At 35.9% G+C, this 18,023-nt stretch overlaps 1 protein-coding gene across 1 annotated transcript; it reads right to left on the bottom strand.

The window, feature by feature from the left end:
- Window positions 1-2,704: 2,704 nt before the first annotated feature.
- LOC100889644 (autocrine proliferation repressor protein A) lies at window positions 2,705-16,880 on the bottom strand. Its single transcript, XM_030984340.1, has 15 exons — window positions 15,911-16,880; window positions 13,849-13,963; window positions 12,534-12,599; window positions 11,609-11,657; window positions 10,683-10,799; window positions 10,127-10,219; window positions 9,125-9,214; window positions 8,468-8,597; window positions 7,445-7,562; window positions 6,812-6,899; window positions 5,837-5,881; window positions 5,187-5,275; window positions 4,816-4,909; window positions 4,240-4,305; window positions 2,705-3,820 (listed from the first exon to the last, which is right to left on the bottom strand). The coding sequence occupies exons 1-15, from the start codon at window positions 16,098-16,100 to the stop codon at window positions 3,698-3,700; spliced, it is 1,473 nt and encodes a 490-aa protein (XP_030840200.1). The 5' UTR covers window positions 16,101-16,880; the 3' UTR covers window positions 2,705-3,697.
- Window positions 16,881-18,023: the final 1,143 nt, after the last annotated feature.

Raw genomic sequence — 18,023 nt, 5'->3', positions numbered from 1 at the left:
GAAGAAGAAGAAGAAGAAGAAGAAGGAGAAGTAGAAGAAGAAGAAGAAGAGGAAGGTGAAGTAGAAGAAGAAGAAGAAGAAGAAGAAGAAGGAGAAGTAGAAGAAGAAGGAGAAGTAGAAGAAGAAGAAGAAGTAGAAGAAGAAGGAGAAGTAGAAGAAGAAGAAGGAGAAGTAGAAGAAGAAGGAGAAGTAGAAGAAGAAGAAGAAGAAGAAGAAGAAGAAGAAGGAGAAGTAGAAGAAGAAGAAGAAGAAGAAGAAGGAGAAGTAGAAGAAGAAGAAGAAGAAGAAGTAAAAGAAGAAGAAGAAGAATATGATGAAGAAGAAGAAGAAAGAAGGAGAAAAGAAATTGAAAAGAAGGATAAAGATAAGCATGAGGAGGTGGACGGGAAGAATAATAATAGGAAGATAATGATTAAGGAGAAGAAGAAGAAGAAGAAGAAAATGAAAAAGAAGAGAAAGAAGAAGAAGGAATTTATACGTAGCCTCATAAATACAACTGAAGAGCTAAAATTGACATCATAACTGAAATAAAAAATCTTTGAAGTTTTATTTCAGCGTCTCTATTTGTTATTGTTTACATATTATATTCATAATGCATCATTACAGTATCATTAATAGCATGGGTAATCGTATAAAAGTTTTGCTGGTATGACGTTGTGGAGACACCAAAGTTGTGTGCGCCATTTTAAACAAAGCCAATGACCTAGAAGTCATGTATTTATGCGTAAATTAAGAATGTGCCCATGCAAATTATGATGATATTACTGCCTACGCGCTGCATTGTGCGCGCACATCATCATTTGCATGGGCGCAATCTTAATTTACGCATAAATACCACTGACCTCAGGTCATTGGCTTTGATTCAAAGCCAATGACCCGTCAACTGTCTGCGCATGCGCACTGATACAACCGTAAACTGGTGTATTGTTCAATGGTTTAACCTGAAATATATTTCCACTTGTTCATATTACATACATCATATAAAACACAAATAGAACAAAGCAGTGCATTACTTAAATCGGTACAGTGTACCGATTTAGGTAATGCACTGCTTTATTGCAAATTCTAAATGATGTACATACTTCTTTAGTGAACATGAACGTTGACTCGTTACCAAAGAATTGAGAAAATATGATCATCTTAATTTTAAAAATATGGAGGAGCTTTTAGGAAAAAAAACACATTTCTAAATATTGTTTGAGGGTCATTGACAACAAAGCAATGTTTATTATAGCAATCTATAGTTCTACACAAAGAATTGTCTCTGCACAAATTACAAATGTCACAAGTTTTGACATGATCAAAAGAAGAATAGCGCCAGCTATATTCGCGAAACTGTACATGAGATGTGGCGAATATAAAAGGAGAATCTATCACTACGATAAGCGAAAGCATATAGTAGCGAGGTGTGATGTCATAGTAGCAAAGTTGTCAAGGTTGCTGGTTCCAAACAATTTTTTTAAACACGAAATAAACATGTACATGTTAAGAATCTTCTTTTTTTTTTATTTAGGTTGATTAGAACAAAAAAGGTCGTATATCGTGTGAGTAAGTTTACACTTAGAAAATTGCTAATAAGTTAAAAAAAAATCATCTATGAACAGTAAATGATTATTCATCTAATAAGAGAGTGTTTTATTCCAGATCATTTGGTATCATTTTTGTGTAGTATGTGTTCGTGCTTGGATGAACAGGAGGCATTGTTTGCGAGAGTGAAAAAATCGACTTGCGCCAAAGTGATGCCTACAGTATGTATTATGTTGGGATTAGCGGAGTGACAGAATGAATTGAATGTATCAAATGAAATACATTGCGTATGCTTTTGCAAGAAGCAAAGTCACACACACACACACACGCGCGCGCGCACAGATGTTCGTTGATATTTGATATTCGATATTTCGATGTGTGGCATGATTACTTTTGTTAGGGATGTTATTTGGATCTGCAAAAACCGAATTAATACCCAATTCCCAATTGTTTTATTCAAACATCACATAAGCAACTTTGGCGCAAATCGATTTTTGCACTCTCGCAAACAATTAACTGTTCATCCAAGCGTAAACACATACCACACACAAATCATACCAAATGTTTTGGGATAAAACATTCTTTTATAAGATGTATAATAATTTACTGTTCATAGATGATTTTTAAAATTACTAATGATTAACAATCATTTTCTAGGTGTAATTTTTTTTGGACTCACACTGTATATTCACATAATATCTTATGTATGTATAGTATCAGTTGTTAGAAATTGACATGAATTTTCAAACGATGCCGTTGGAAAATTTAGTGAAAGTGTATTTCTCTTTTATACTATTATTAATGATTTGTAAATTTATTCAAATAAAACGACGATTGACATCCCATGATGACGTCATTACTGCTTTGATTCGGCACAGATTGGAGAACTCAAGAATCAAATGACGATTACGTACTACATATCGCATGTATCCCATCACTGTGCTATTTAATACAATATGTGATACTCTGTGATACTACTACTTCTACTACCACTATTACTACTAAAACGTCAAGTGATTAAGTAAAATCCGTTTAAACAAACGGAAGACGCAATTCTATGGAAAGACTGATCTAGACAAGAGGGTTAAAAACTACAAAATAGAAGAAGAAGAAGATGAAAAGAGAAATTCATTAAAGAGACTCATAATCACATTTGAATGGGGAAGTGAAACTCAAATAAATTGTGTTCTGAAGTTTTATTGCAGCATCTTAACAATTCAATTTTTCATAAAACGTTTACAGTACATCATACAATACTATTAATAGCATGGTTAGTCATATAACAGCATTGATTCCAGTTTCTGATAGCATAGTTAATCGAAAAAAAAATCATTGTATGCAGTTCCTGAAAATGAATATTGCATCGTGTATAAAATCTGTACGATCAAGCATTGGATACTAAATAAAAGAAAACAAATTATTGTGGCAAAATAAGTATTATGATACCATAATTACTAGCAACATGCAACTAGCAACATAATACACATTACAGTTTAAGTCAACATAACGTATAGATAATGACTTTAAAGTAGATCATCATGAAATTATTGACAGAAATACGTGTTTATTATGTTAAAACGAACAATAACTATTTTACAGAAAATGGAGCCCTATAAAGTGATATGATAAAAATGTGCAAGTATTGTGTAACTACATTAATACAAGCAATATCATAAACCTTCACCTCTTTGTAAAGAAAAATAAAATACTGAATGTAGTGATATTGCAACTCTGTCATATGTTCTTCTCGTTTCATAGTACACGTATCTCTTACTAAAGAGTGCATCCATATGGTGAAATACATTCCTGTATAAAATTAATCCATGTTTTAATCATGTTTGCTGTGAACACAGTAAGAGATCTCAAGCGCGGGTGTTTAATCTTTTTTCACAGCGCGCCGAGATGATCTCACTCGTACGGATAACACCATATCATGCAAAATAATGTACCCGTCCATACATTGTGATCTCCCACTTAATACATAATGTGTATTCTATTTTAGGTTCATCGTAGTCTATTAAATAAACATCTAAGGCAAGGCATACTATTGGCAAATTTTAAGGATTATCATGAAGAATTTGGAACTAGGTATACACTATAGGAACGTAGTGACGGGTGGAAGAAGGAGGAGAAAGTGATAGTAGAGGACAGGGGTGTGGTCACACGGGGGTCACACGAGGGTCCCACGACATTCGGCACCGTGACAGTCAGGAACGGCGTACTCTTGGGCTGGTGTTATGTTGGCTTCCGTTGTGAAGCTAATGGTGGCGCCCCCGGGGGCGTAGTAGAAGGCCTGGGGAAAGAAAGAGAGAGAGAGAGAGAGAGAGTAGAACAATTATTAACATATTTAGGAAAAGGACAGCATGTCCTACTAGAAATTAAACTAATATTTATTTTACATTTGATCATACGTTTGTATACACATCGGGCAATAAGAACATATTGAAATTATCGATATCTAAATTTATGTAAGAAATCAAACAAAGATGAGCAACTTTGAAATTCAAATTCTGATGACGAAAATAACTTTTAATTTCACGCAGGACTTACTATGAAGGTAATATATGACTTTCTACCAATCTGCTCCCAACAGAAAGGATATTAAACGCAGGATTCAAATAAATTGTTTGATTGTGTCACTCATCTCCAGAATTACAAAGAATAATAATCATTGGACTCTTGAAATGAATGGTGTAATATCTAAATTATCACCTTGATGAAGAAGCACTGCCATCCAATTTTAGGAGTTAGGAACTCGGCGATGTATTTTCCTGGAGACTAAAACAGAGATATAGAAAAAAATTCAATATCTTTGGCATTTCCTAACAATAAACCCTGTATACACAATATTAAATAAAATTAATGATTTCTATTGGATATTGATTGATCAATCTAAAAGGAAATAAACGATTCATGGTAGTTGGTTACAATGAAGATTCTTCTATAGTATCGACAAATAAAGAGTCATCATTTTGATGTAGTGGCTGAGCTTGGATCGAATCATAATGGGGGGGGGGGGGGCGGGGGTGAGGGGATTGGTTTTTGTTTGTGGATGAAATATATTGGAACGGGGACACCAAGAGGGTCATGGAAGGATTTTGGATTGTGATGGAGTTGGGTTAATGAAAAAACAAACTTTCCTTTGCCCTCTCTGTTTATCAATTTTCTCTTCTCTATGTCTTTCTGCCCATCCTTGCCATTTGATTCGAAGGGGTGGGGGGGGGGGGGGGAGGTCACATGCCCTCTTCATAACTATTATGTCACTGATAATAAGTCTAACATACGTACCGGGTTTCTCGCAGGGAAGTTCTTGTAGAGAATGATATGAGGGTAGAGCTTGGATGAGCCCTCTGTCGCGGCAACTGCGAGACGGAAATCTCGTCTTGAATGAGAAAACGAACAATACTCCAGTTAGAACGGTAAATTATATTTATACTCTTTCGTGATTCGCCTCTGCAATGAATTCTTTTCCCGAGTAATTACTAGCACAGATTTGTTCGCACACTTCTGCCTGGAAACAAAATACGCATTAAATTCTCAAAATGATGAGAACTATTCAACTTTACACCTATTCATTTATGTTTAAGTCTCATGTGAGTAGTGATAAGTAGAAAAGGGTATAAACTGAACGAAATATGTTAAAATTAGAAGAAATATACCTCTTTCCTCTGTTTGTGAGAGTACGCCAGACTTCAATTCTAAATGGCGGTGGATCGGAGTTCAGTTCGATTATTCCATGTGTGCTGTTCTGGAGAGTCGAAAATTATGAAATATAATGTATGTCAGTGCTTTGAATTGAGGAATCATTTGAGCTGAATCACAGTTAAAATGTTCTTCAAAATGTGTTTTTAAACTGATATGGCTCAAAAACATTTCTATGGCTCTCCTAAATCGTATTATAAATAAATAATAATAATGATAATGATAATAGTAATAATTATAAAACTACTATCGATAATAATAATGATAATGATAATAATAGTAACGATGATAATAATAGCACTGACAACAACAGTAATAATAGTATTGATAGTAGTAGTAAAATAATAATAATAATAATAATAATAATACTAGTAATATTGATAAGAACATTAATGATAATAACAACAACAAAAACACTGATAAACCTGTTTTGTAGAGAGCATAACACTTTACTTAAGGATGTCCTCATGTATATAAAAAAAAATAAGAAAATGGAATTAGTATCTCTCGTACAGTATGACATGTACCATTCGCTGTCATCGAAAGTTCATGAAGCAGGGTAAATATAAAAACTTCAGCTGACAAATGGCATAAAAGTAGAACTCACCTCATATCTTTTCCAGGTCATTTTGGGTTGCGTCCACTCATCGGGCTGAACAAAATCAAATAAAAGAAACAAAATAGTGAATACAGAAGACATTTAATCAAGTTCTCCTTTCCACTAGGAATACTGCATTCCCAATTTCTTTTCTGAACTACTTTAAAACTTAATTTATGGGAAAGTAGATATAGGATACAAAGCAATTGATTTTTATCACCATTATCGTCTGCAAGATGGGATGATCCCTATGAAACAAAATATTCCGCTAAATAACCTATCCATTTTTGTCGTTTATATTGATTTTACGGAGAATGTACGACTCATCGATAACGCCTAAAAAAGATGTAAGTTTAATTGCGAAGGATAATCAAGTTCTCGTCGCTCGCCTCATCCTTGTTCATGAGTTTGAAAAACATTTATTCCCCTGCGTTTCTACACTACTACAAAGTGGTGTATCTGTGGTCTAGAAAGTTACAGCGCACTAGTGTCATTGGGGGGGGGGGGGGGGGGGGTGCCGGGAATATTTTTGGAAGATGAAATGTTAAGAACAAGGAGAAACAGTGAGGGGAGGCTATATAGATTGTATTACATTCTTTCTCGTTTCCTTTCATCTTTGTTCCTCCCTTTTTCTGCCTTTCAATATATATATATATATATATTTTTTTTTTTTTGGGGGGGGGGAGGGGTCTCCCATGCCCCCTACCACTCCATAGCATCTTAAACTTATTAATGTTTTGGCTATCTAACAAAACGTTGCCTTTTCAACAAAAGAGGAAAAGGAAAATACAAATATGTAGAAGGAGAAGAGGGAGAAAAAGAATGAAAAGAAAAAGAAGAAAGAGAAGAAGAAAAAGAAAGAGAAGAAGAAGAAGAAGAAGAAGATGAACAAGAGAAACTAAATATGCTCTGCTTACACAAATACACATTTTAGAATCATCCATCCATGTACTGAAACATTTCATGATTTAAGAAATATTATACCTCGGTGAGAGTTCTCATGAATGACGTCATCACAGTCAAGAGTTCGACATGATGCAGAGTGAGAGAGTGTTCACCGTTAGGAGTAATTCTATGTACATAAAACAACAACAACCACATAATGTTATGAAATAAAGACTCTTAATCATTAAACATTTCATCGCCAAGTCATTATAAAATTCCAGTTATTAATGTAATCCGTGTGATCATGAACAGTACACAGAGATGATTGTGAAAATGCTCCTGCAGTTCATGCAAAAACAGAAAATGATACAGTTTCTGGGAAATGAATAGCATATTTTGAGAGAGAGCGACTATATAAAATCATCTTCTGCCAAATGGCTACATTTACATCTTTTTACTGTACATTTGCAAGTTAACAGTTAAGATATTCTATCATAATGAGATGTGGATTCATTCCTGGAGCAAGCTGATCAGGATTGAGTAGATTGTTTGGTCCTAATTCTAATGGAGCAAATGTCATAATAATGCTGCTGTGGAACGAAGACGAAGGAAAATACGAGAAAAAAGATAATCAAGAGAGAGAAAGAGAGAGAGAGAGAGAGAGAGAGAGAAAGGGAGAGAGAGAGAGAGAGAGAGTGGGGAGAGGGGAGGAGCAGTCACATGACTAGTCACCTGAGAAACTTTGGTTCTGGAATCAGGTCGAAGTAATAGTAAGAATCATCAGGGAGGAAGAACTCATCTGATCCAGCTGTGATGATTAGCTTGGGCATCGTCAGTCGGTCCGCATAAGCTTTTCAGAGGGAAAGGTATGATACAGAAATGAAATCAATGTTGACGAACAAAACTCTATTAATAACCGATTAATGTGCAACTCATTTTTTTTTCGCGGCAGGTTCTGTCAGGAGATTAAGCATGATTTAACATAAATTTAGTCATGGTAGTGTTCAGATTATGCTGTGATTTTACCGAGACCATGCCTTCTCTGTATCTTTACACTATCTTTGTTTATTAATAAACAGCGATTGATAAAGGAACTACACGTCAGTTTTCTATGAAAAAGATAATATGGGAGTAAGGATGAATAAAATCTTCCGACGGGTCTCCCTCTGTTGTTCAATTTAAACAACTCGTTAATTATATAAACAGATTATGTTGTAATTCTTTATATTTCATAAACTAATTAATGTAATTATCACATGAAGAAAAATGCGTCGACCAAGGGTGAGAGAGGGAGTAGAAAGGGGAAAGGGAGGGGGAGGGGGGGGGGGGGGGGAGGGTTGAGATGCAGGGACAATTACCAATAATTTCAGTAATATTTTTTTTCCTGTGGAGTGTACATGTATTTACCGACTATAAATCCTTTTGCTCATACTCCTCTTCCCTTCATGAAAATGGACCAATGTCCTTGTACTTAGAGAACGGTCTTAACTACTTACGAAAAATCAACCTGAGGCAATATCAAAAGCCCTGCGCGTCATTTTTTTAAAATATGTGAATATGACAATGGGGTATTACGTATTCCGAATGTGATTTCAGATCTATAGGATGTACCATACCGTTTCAACATTGCCTTGAGCTTATTTTTCGAAAATAGTTGAGATCGTGTTTTAGGGAGATGTGAGGTCAAGATGTGAGGGACAGAATGCAATATTGATGACATGATAATGTTTTGTTTTAAATTAATTTTTTTTTTACCGAGGGGGTCAATGATGTCAGCCATCTTTTGAGTATTGGGGTCATCGAGATGGAGGGTGACATTCTCTGTGAAGTAGTCCTCAAAGGCAAAGGTCCATCCTCCCAAGGACCGGTACATGTGATGAAGATTCTGCAGGAACGACCACAAAAACATTAATCTTAGGAAATCTATAAAATTAATGCGAATGCGTTCGAATATGTATCAATATTTTAATGAAAAGAGAGTACAGAGCTACATGTATAAGAAAGATATATAGATAGACAACTTTGTTTAATAGAGATATAGAAATATTAATATTTAGACTGATAGATCAAGAGAGAGAGAGAGAGAGAGAGGGAGAGAGAGAAATCCAGGTCTATGGGTGCCATCTCAACAACCCTCTTGCCTACCAATCTTATCTCAAGTGCGAGTTAATGGTATACGCTATCTGGTTCGTAGGTTGGTTCTAGTTTCCGTATAAAAAAAGTATTTACACCAGCATGAATATTAACAATTATACTTATCATTTATCAAAAAGTAATATCACTGGATTGCTTTATTGAGAGCCATTTATTTTGTTCTACTCAGAGCACTGTGAACAGTGAGCCATTTTCATATCTAAACCCAAATTAAGAAGAACCTAGACCAAGGATGCAATACTAATAACCCTCCAATACCTTAACCATATTAAGAAGATCGAGGACCATGGGTGCGATCCCAACAACCCGTTTGTCCACTGCTCCCGTGGTCCATGTGGTCCAGCCTCTCTGTCAAACAGAAAAGAGGGGATAATTAATCAAGTTATCAAACAGAGACAATGTTAGACATATTATATAGGATAAGTAAATAGAATGAATAAAACAAATTGTATGAAACAACACCCATCCAGTTATCAAAATGCATATACAACATGACATAAATGTGCAGCCGAACGTACTTGCAAGACGATTATTTCATAGACTTCGACTAGATTAAACGTGTACATGAAATAAAGTACACAGTCGCTCATATAGTTGGAATATTTTTGTTTTACCCCTCTGTGTGCCCATGCCTTGAGCCACAATGCATGGCCGTCCAGAGGATTTTTTAATGTTGGGGACCGGGGTAAAATGCAATAAATTATTTAAAATTTATTGCATTTTTTGTTTTTTTATTTTATTTATGGAAACTGCCCCCTACCCTAGACCCCACTGCGTACGGTCATGGTTCAGTGACAAAGCAATGGCCTCGTAACCGTGAGGCCCCAGGATCAAAACCGTGTCGATGTGCTATATTAGTGCCCTTTTGTGGGGCATTAATCCTCATTACTGTCATTTATGACTTAAGTGCGTAGGTCCCCTTTGATAATCAAAGTAGCATACACACGCAAAACACACATTGTCAAATTATTATTCAATAAAATCTGAGAATGTATACTATTATGTAGTTTTATTATTTTTAAATTATTTTAAAAATAATTCCATAAATTGGGGTAAAACAAAAATATTCTAACTATATGAGCGACAGTGTACTATTATTTACAATTCGATTAATGTGACAGTTTTATCGGATTCATCCATGGTCCGAAGTTATCCACAAATAGCTTGTAATATGGGACTTCTTCATACAATACAATTTATGTTCATTAAATTAAAATCACACAAATATGTATTACCAACAAAATTGTATCCGTCTCTCACCTTAGAGGCTCCAGCTACCATAAACTTCGACACGTTTACCCCACGTACATTTGACACGTGATCAGTAATAGTATCCATAGCGCGAACCACTGCCTGTAAATTGCAAAAGACACCATAAATACTAAAAAATGAAAACAATGCAGTATTAATAATAATAATTATAATAGCTAGTTCTTATATAGCGCGTTTCAGGACGAAGGCCCTCTCAAAGCGCTTTATATATATATATATATATATATATATATATTGTGATTTTTGACATTATTCGTACATCACATAAACTGATGAGCTAATGAAAACATGTTGTCAAGTCTGAATCAACAAGTAAATTTTTTCTTTATTTAGCATTTGTCACTATCGCTTGGACTAATACGTGTACAGTGCAAAGGATTTTATATTTACACGTTATGACTCCCAACGAACTCATTACAAGGCTTTCTACAACGACAGCGGAGAGTGAAAACTTGATAAGTGTGTTTGTGTGTATGTAGGTGCGTGTGCGTGTGCGTGTGTGTGTGTGTGTGTGTAGGGGGGGGGGGGGGGGAGGAGGGGTTACCTTTGTCATGGGCATTCTCAACAACCAATAGGGTTCGTCCGTCCCATTCTCTACAAAATGGCGCCAGGTAAAGGCGATGATGGCGTCCTCGGTTCGCTTCTTCTGCAGTGGATCCGTCTACAAGATGAACAAACATTAAAAATCATCTTCAAAACAAATATAGAGTTAAATTCATGGGATTGCATTTAAAACCCATCTGAACTAGTTTACAGGAGGGATTAGACGACCCTGCAAGGTCACTGGACAGGTGGGTATCTCACCAAATTAGCTCTCAATTAACATAAGAAAAAGAGGATCATGGGGGACCAATGGTCACCGATTAGGCATTGTTTGCTATATAGAGGGCGCAAATAGCTATGAGTAGTACAGAGGGGCTTTAAAGAGGGATTATTCCGAATTGTGTATCTGGTATCATACACTTGATGGGTTCTTTGGACCGGCATATCTATTTTTATCGAAACTTGCTGGGAATCACTAAGGCAGTAAATACACTCAAATGACTGTTTTTTCTATAGCATAGCATTTCTTCTAATGAGGAGAGATTATATACAGAAACTTGAACCTCGTTATCATATACTATTCGTTATTATAATTATAATCCTTGGCTTTCTGATATCAAATTATAGACTGACATAAAACTCTATTGAGTGGGTTGATTCGCTGTGTTGCTGACCTGGCCAACTTTAGAGCATTAGAAATAACAATTATTGCTACGGTAGCTTGTAGTTTGTATTAAAATGCATCATAAATAAAATGTCGAGGTCTTGATTTTCCTTTCAATTTGTAATAAGAACATAAAATTAATTATGTCATCCGTGCCTTTGAATAAAATCCCTACAACGACACATAAACGGACATATCTATAAAAATAGAACATAGTCACTTTCATTGTAAATTGAACAACAAAAGTAAATTTACCAACTCACCTTAAAGACAATGGGTTGGTTTGGAACCTGCCTTAGAATAGCACCTATACTACAAATAGAAAGCAAACGTTTTTCAAAGATGTTTATGGGGTGAACACCGTATATATTATAACAATGCAAGTGCTGCACATAAAGAAAACAAATCAACTCTTTTAAAATGTCTTATTCAATGCATGTTTGATGAAGATGACTTGATCTTTAGAAATTGCTTCAGACATATTTGTCCTTCGCTTTTGTGTGTAAAGTAGTTCTACTTTTTTGTTATGCATTTTTTTTTTACATGATGTTGAATCAGTTATTAAGTTGATATTACAAATAATAAACCGAAACTATTCTTTTCCCTGCGTTAATCTGTTATCATGCGATTCTTTTCTTCACGCAATGTAATATGCAGTGCATTCACCCCCTCTTAAAAATCTTAATACATCACTCAGGTGATAAGTGTTATTAATTACATATTCCTTTCGGAATGAAGTTGATATGACAAATAATATACCGCTACAATTCTTTTCCCTATGTTAATCTGTTGTCATGCGATTCTTCTCTTCACGCATCTCCTCTTAAAAATCTTAATACACCACTCAGGCGATACGTGTAATTAATTACATATTCCTTTCGGAATGAAGTTGATATGACAATATATACCGATACAATTCTTTTCCCTGCGTTAATCTGTTATCATGCGATTCTTTTATTCACGCAATGTAACTGAACATCTACATGCCTACATCTCCTCTTACAAATATTAATACATCACTAAGTGTTATTAATTACATTTTTCCTTGTAATGAACTCTTATAAGCACTACTAGCGGAATCCTTTGGAAGATTATTATTTAACATTACCATGTCACATTACGAAGTATTAAGGAAAATGAAACCGAGTAACAACCACTAGCTGAATACAAACATGTTTAGGTACTTACCACCCCGCACCAACGGCCATAAAAGAGGTTAAAAGAGTCTCTTGATCCTTCAGAGGGTCGGGGGGACTGCAATATATATATATATATATAAATCGATTGAATACAACGGTAATTGTTATTGATTACCAACAAACAAAAACTCATTAATTGAGAGTGAAAACATGTAACACAAAGTAGGTCAAGTAATTAAATAATTCATTATAAGAAAATGATTTTTTTTGGTAATTTAATAATAGACCAAACAAATGATCAATCGAATTCAATCAGTCAGTCAACCAACCAATCAACAACTAAATCACTCAATTAACTACACCAAAATTGTCAGGTTATCAGTGGAAGTAATGGTCAGGTAACTTATCAATCAATAAACCATTCAAGCATTCAATCAATTAATCAATCAATCAATCAGTCAGTCATTCAATCAATCAATTCATCAATCAATCAGTCATTCAATCAATCAATCAATCAGTCAATCAGTCATTCAATCAATCAATCAATCAATCAATCAGTCAATCAATCAATCAGCAGACCAAGTACTCGATCGTTCAATCCATGAGTCAATCAATTAAACCATCAATCAATCAATCAATCAGTCAATCAATCAATCAGTCAATCAATCAATCAGCAGACCAAGTACTCGATCATTCAATCCATGAGTCAAGCAATTAAATCATCAATCAATTGATCAATCAGTCAATCAATCAATCAGTCAATCAAGCAATCAGCAGACCAAGTACTCGATCGTTCAATCCATGAGTCAAGCAATTAAATCATCAATCAATTGATCAATCTTTCAGTCCACTAAACAGTCAATCACTCAATCAGCAGACCAAGTACTCGATCGTTCAATCCATAAGTCAATCAATTAAACCATCAATCAATTGATCAATCAGTCAATCAATCAATTAGTCAATCAAGCAATCAGCAGACCAAGTACTCGATCGTTCAATCCATGAGTCAAGCAATTAAACCATCAATCAATTGATCAATCAGTCAATCAATCAATCAGCAGACCAAGTACTCGATCGTTCAATCCATGAGTCAAGCAATTAAACCATCAATCAATTGATCAATCAGTCAATCAATCAATCAGCAGACCAAGTACTCGATCGTTGAATCCATGAGTCAAGCAATTAAATCATCAATCAATTGATCAATCTTTCAGTCCACTAAACAGTCAGTCGATCAATAAAACCAACGAGCATTCATTCAATTTATCAAGCAAGCAAGCAAGGTGTGAATCAATGAATGAATAAATCAGTAATTAAATCAGTAATTATATGTTTATAAAGAAAGAAAATGTGTTTCTATATACCCTCCACGATTAGATCCGCCTGTCACATATAGGGCGGCATGGCCAGGATGGGTTAGCTTATCCGGGACAGTGATAGTCAAGTAATGCCACCAGATGGCCGAGTCAGAATCATTGTCTGCAGTAATGAAAATATCAACATAATCATGATTATTCATGGTGAGATTAGATGAGAGAGTGTTTCCACCTCGAGCGGATCGAGAAATGCGAATTAAGAAGTAGAAATAAATATATAGATTGACAAAAAGAGAGTGAGAGAGAGTGATACAGACAATAAAGGAGGAAAATGGGTATAGAAATGTTGAGTGAGAGGAAGAGAAGAGAGAGAGAGAGAGAGAGAGAGAGAGAGAGAGAGAGTAAGAGGGAACATAGATAGATAAGATATGTATTCGTAGAGAAATATAAGTGGGTTAATCATATATTGAGAGAGAGAGAGAGAGAGAGAGAGAGAAAGTGAGAGTGTGTTTGCGTGTGTGCGTGTGTGTGGTGTGTGTTTATGACCTAAATCATCTAAATTAACACGAACAAATGTAGGAAATATTATAATTATGATTATGAAATTCTCAATGTGGACATTATCACAAGTATTTTTGACTGGAATTTAAAGAAAAAAATCTTTTAGAAAATACAGTTAACTTAAATACTCCTCTTTAAATGATTCCTTAAACTAAAAGAGATGAGTTGGCCTAGTCGGTAAAGTGTCTGTCTGTCGAATCAAATATCGTGGGTTCGAATCCAACGCAGGCGGATGACTGAAGCCTGAGTCGTGTTTTAACGTGCCCCATCCTCTGTTTCAGTCATGCAGGCTAGGTTACAGTGAAAAAAACCGTCCCTTGGATAGGAATTTAAATGGTGGCCCCTTATAGAGGGGAGTCACCACATTTGCACGTTAAGAACGCCCTGCACTAATTCGTATAAGAGTAGGGGAAACCTCGGTGTAGTGGTCCATCTGCCCACATGCACACCCCTAATCGGTTTTACCAGGAGAAGAAGAGCCCCGAGAGTTACATCGATTCAGTTTGCTTTTCGCCTCCATGACATAAATAATGTCTATTCTTGTTAAACTGGTATTGTTAAACAAAAGGGCGATACTATCTGATCTAATTAAAAACTCCCTATTCCGGCTTTTAATAATGGTATCTATTTATTATCAGTCCCTCGATAAATATTATCTGATGTACGAAGTATGAAACAACAAATGCTAATTAGCAGGATAAAACCTAATTCAAAACTGAAAGTTCAATACTATAATGCATTTCCTATCCGTGTCAAACGAGTCTCAATTTGATTCGGTTCAACATTATTTTGAAAGCAAATGCTTGAGTTGGACTGGAATCGTCATAATTCAAATTCTACATCTTTAGCTAATACGATAAGGAAGGAGAGTCTGGTAGAAACTGTGAAGCAGCAGAGTGATGGCCAAAGAAAGGAAAACGGGTAGTGGTCGCTTGTTTATAAAAAACGGTCCTACAAGTTTTGTGGATTGTTACGTACTTTTTAGGGAATGTGATTGGCACACGATTGTAACTTGATAAACAAAAATCTACTCACTAGCAATTTCAATACCTTATTTTACGACCCATTAAAATCATATTCGGATTACTAACTCGTTATTGTCATGTTCGCAAAGTTCAATAGGTGAAGCACAAGGCTATTGAAAATACCTTAGGTTGATTATCGTGTTGCTTTCGTATTTAAGTAGCATGTGTTTGCTAGTTCAAAGGCAATTTTGCCGGTCAAAACAACACATCTACTGCATGATAAACGATTTAGAGTAACTTTTAAGCCAATTTTGCTCAAAAATATAATTCCATTTTAATATCAACACTGAAATTAGCTATACAAACCCCCATTCACTCCGCCAAACCGATACCATACAGATCATTAAACAGATAAGGTATTGCCCATTGGGGTTTTGGTGTTGGTGTCGATTTGTGCATTATTGTAGAGCGCTTAGAGACTTCTGACAAAGTAAGTGTTAGACGCTATATAAGCACTATAATTATTATTATTATTATTATTATGGTGTAATTGAAATATAATGTTGATGTTGTGTATAACTTACATGTGAGCCATTTCTGTGACGTCATGTTGAGGACATAGGCGATGTACTCCCCGTGTACTCGATGTTCGCTCAGGACTTCGAACTTGTAGTGAGAGTCCGGCATGCTGACATAGTCGTCCAACGGTGTTGCCACCACCGTGGCTGCCACACAGCAACACATCGCCACCACAAACAACTTAACTCCCGCCATGCTTGGAGTCAACGTCCTTTGCAGCTAGGCGACGAATCTTGTTTTTAAAAGTACAAGTCTCTAAAAAGTAGCCGCTTGAAGTTGGCCCCTAAAGTTAATAGTCCGTCCAACTTGTAAACGGGAATCAAATCAAATCTAGGGTTCCGCAAATCAAGGGTATATCGTACATTGGTCCATGGAACGATGAAGATAACAAAATCAGTTAGATTAACACGAGCAATATCATATGATAATTGTACAACGATGAAAGATTGGACAAAAATAACTCATTTTAATCTCTCACTGAAGTCCAAATTCATCCACTTCACCTTAGATCTGAGCACCACTTAGATCGATACCATGTCGCTTGTCTCTCAGGAACGAGGAGATCAATTTAGAACTGATAAACTTCCTTGATAAATATTGCAGACCTTTAGTCGTAAGATCACATGCGAGAAGTAGAACGCAGATCGCTGAACCTAGATGCGAAGATACAACCGTTAACGAAAATGATGTGTTTACTAACTAACCAATTGGAGGATTGACAATCAAATTAATATAGAGGGAGACTCTATCACTGGTTCCTATATAGTTACAGCGCCTACGATCCTTTACTCCGGCTAGCTAACGATTCGTATTACGCGTGTGCATGGACTTTAAATACCAAAGTCAAATATGAATAGTAGGCATATAAAAGGCTAGTTTTGCTGCTTGATAGCTTCCGTTCAATAAATCCAGTTCAACTTCCTCGCCTTCATGTTAGAAATAATAATACACCATGACGAAAAGATTGTTGTTGTAAAGGCTGTGCAAATAATGAAAAGGTTTGGAATATCCCGTTTTATAGAAAGCTACATGTTGTGAGGGAAAGAGGGAGGGAGAGAGATAGAGAGAGAGAGAGAGGCGGAAATCAAATAGAAGATTGAAGTATACTGAACGCGTTATTTTCAGACACAGTGGGCGGTATGGAAATCGTTCAAATTTGGCAAGAAAATCCCCCGTTTCCCCCTGTATTTCACAATATTTTTCCCGAATACAACCAAATCTCCATTAATTTGTACCTTCGAAAATATAAGAGTTCGCTCTGCCAATATTCTTCCCAACTAGGTTGATAAGTGAACCCTAGATTGATAGTACATGCATGTATACTATCATTAGAACACGCCTCTTCTATAGTAAATATTGACATATGACAAGCACCTAAAGATAGTAAGTTAATTTGTTGATTATTTATACCGTGCTGTTGTGAATCCTTATTTAGGTCACGCGATCTTTGTCACAATACATTGCAATAAAACCTCAGTCACACCTGCAAACCGACGCCAAACCGGCTTCAGACAGACGGTTTGCTGGCCTTCGGGGGTTATGTATGTAATCTTTTTTTGGTCTGTTGTCGGTTTGGTGACGGTCTCGCCGGTGTGACTGTGGTGTGTTATCTCAGTTACATCGCCAAACCGACTCCAAACCGAGCGGTTCTTGGCCACTCGCGGTTTTGCAAACTTTCCGGTTGCTTGTCGGTTTCGTGACGGTCTCATCGGTGTGACTGAGGTATAATACCACAGTCACCGGCAAAACCGACACCGAACCTAAACTGACCGATTCTTTGTCATTCGGGGGGTATTGCCATTTTGTTCGGTCTGTGGTCGGTCTGGTATGGTATCGGTCTCGTTGATGTGACTAGGGTGTAAATCTAATACTAATCTAAGTGTTCACACGATATGTTTTATTACGCACCTTTCAAGCGTGTGAACGTCAGCACAGTTGAACTGTAAGTTTAAAGTTGTGAATTAAAAAGAGTTTTACTGAAAATATTGCACATTTTAGCGACACAAATCTACGAAGTGGGCCACATTTTCAACGAATACAAGTAAAATCAAGCAAAGGTTATATGACCGCGACCGTGACTTATGATTATATTGGATGATAATCTTGTCAGACAGGTAC

Source organism: Strongylocentrotus purpuratus, unplaced genomic scaffold (genome assembly GCF_000002235.5).
Source record: "Strongylocentrotus purpuratus isolate Spur 01 unplaced genomic scaffold, Spur_5.0 spur5_scaffold_14, whole genome shotgun sequence".
NCBI classification, from domain to species: domain Eukaryota; kingdom Metazoa; phylum Echinodermata; class Echinoidea; order Camarodonta; family Strongylocentrotidae; genus Strongylocentrotus; species Strongylocentrotus purpuratus.
The sequence above is the reverse complement of the archived record's forward strand: the minus strand, read 5'-3'. Positions and strand labels throughout refer to the sequence as shown.

Coding starts and splice junctions, on each gene's coding strand:
- LOC100889644 (XM_030984340.1), bottom strand. CDS start 16,100: ATGGCGGGAGTTAAGTTGTTTGTGGTGGCGATGTGTTGCTGTGTGGCA. Junction 10,800..11,608: donor ACCAACCCATTGTCTTTAAG/GTGAGTTGGTAA, acceptor TTCATCTTGTAG/ACGGATCCACTGCAGAAGAA. Junction 4,910..5,186: donor CTCACAAACAGAGGAAAGAG/GTATATTTCTTC, acceptor TTCTCATTCAAG/ACGAGATTTCCGTCTCGCAG.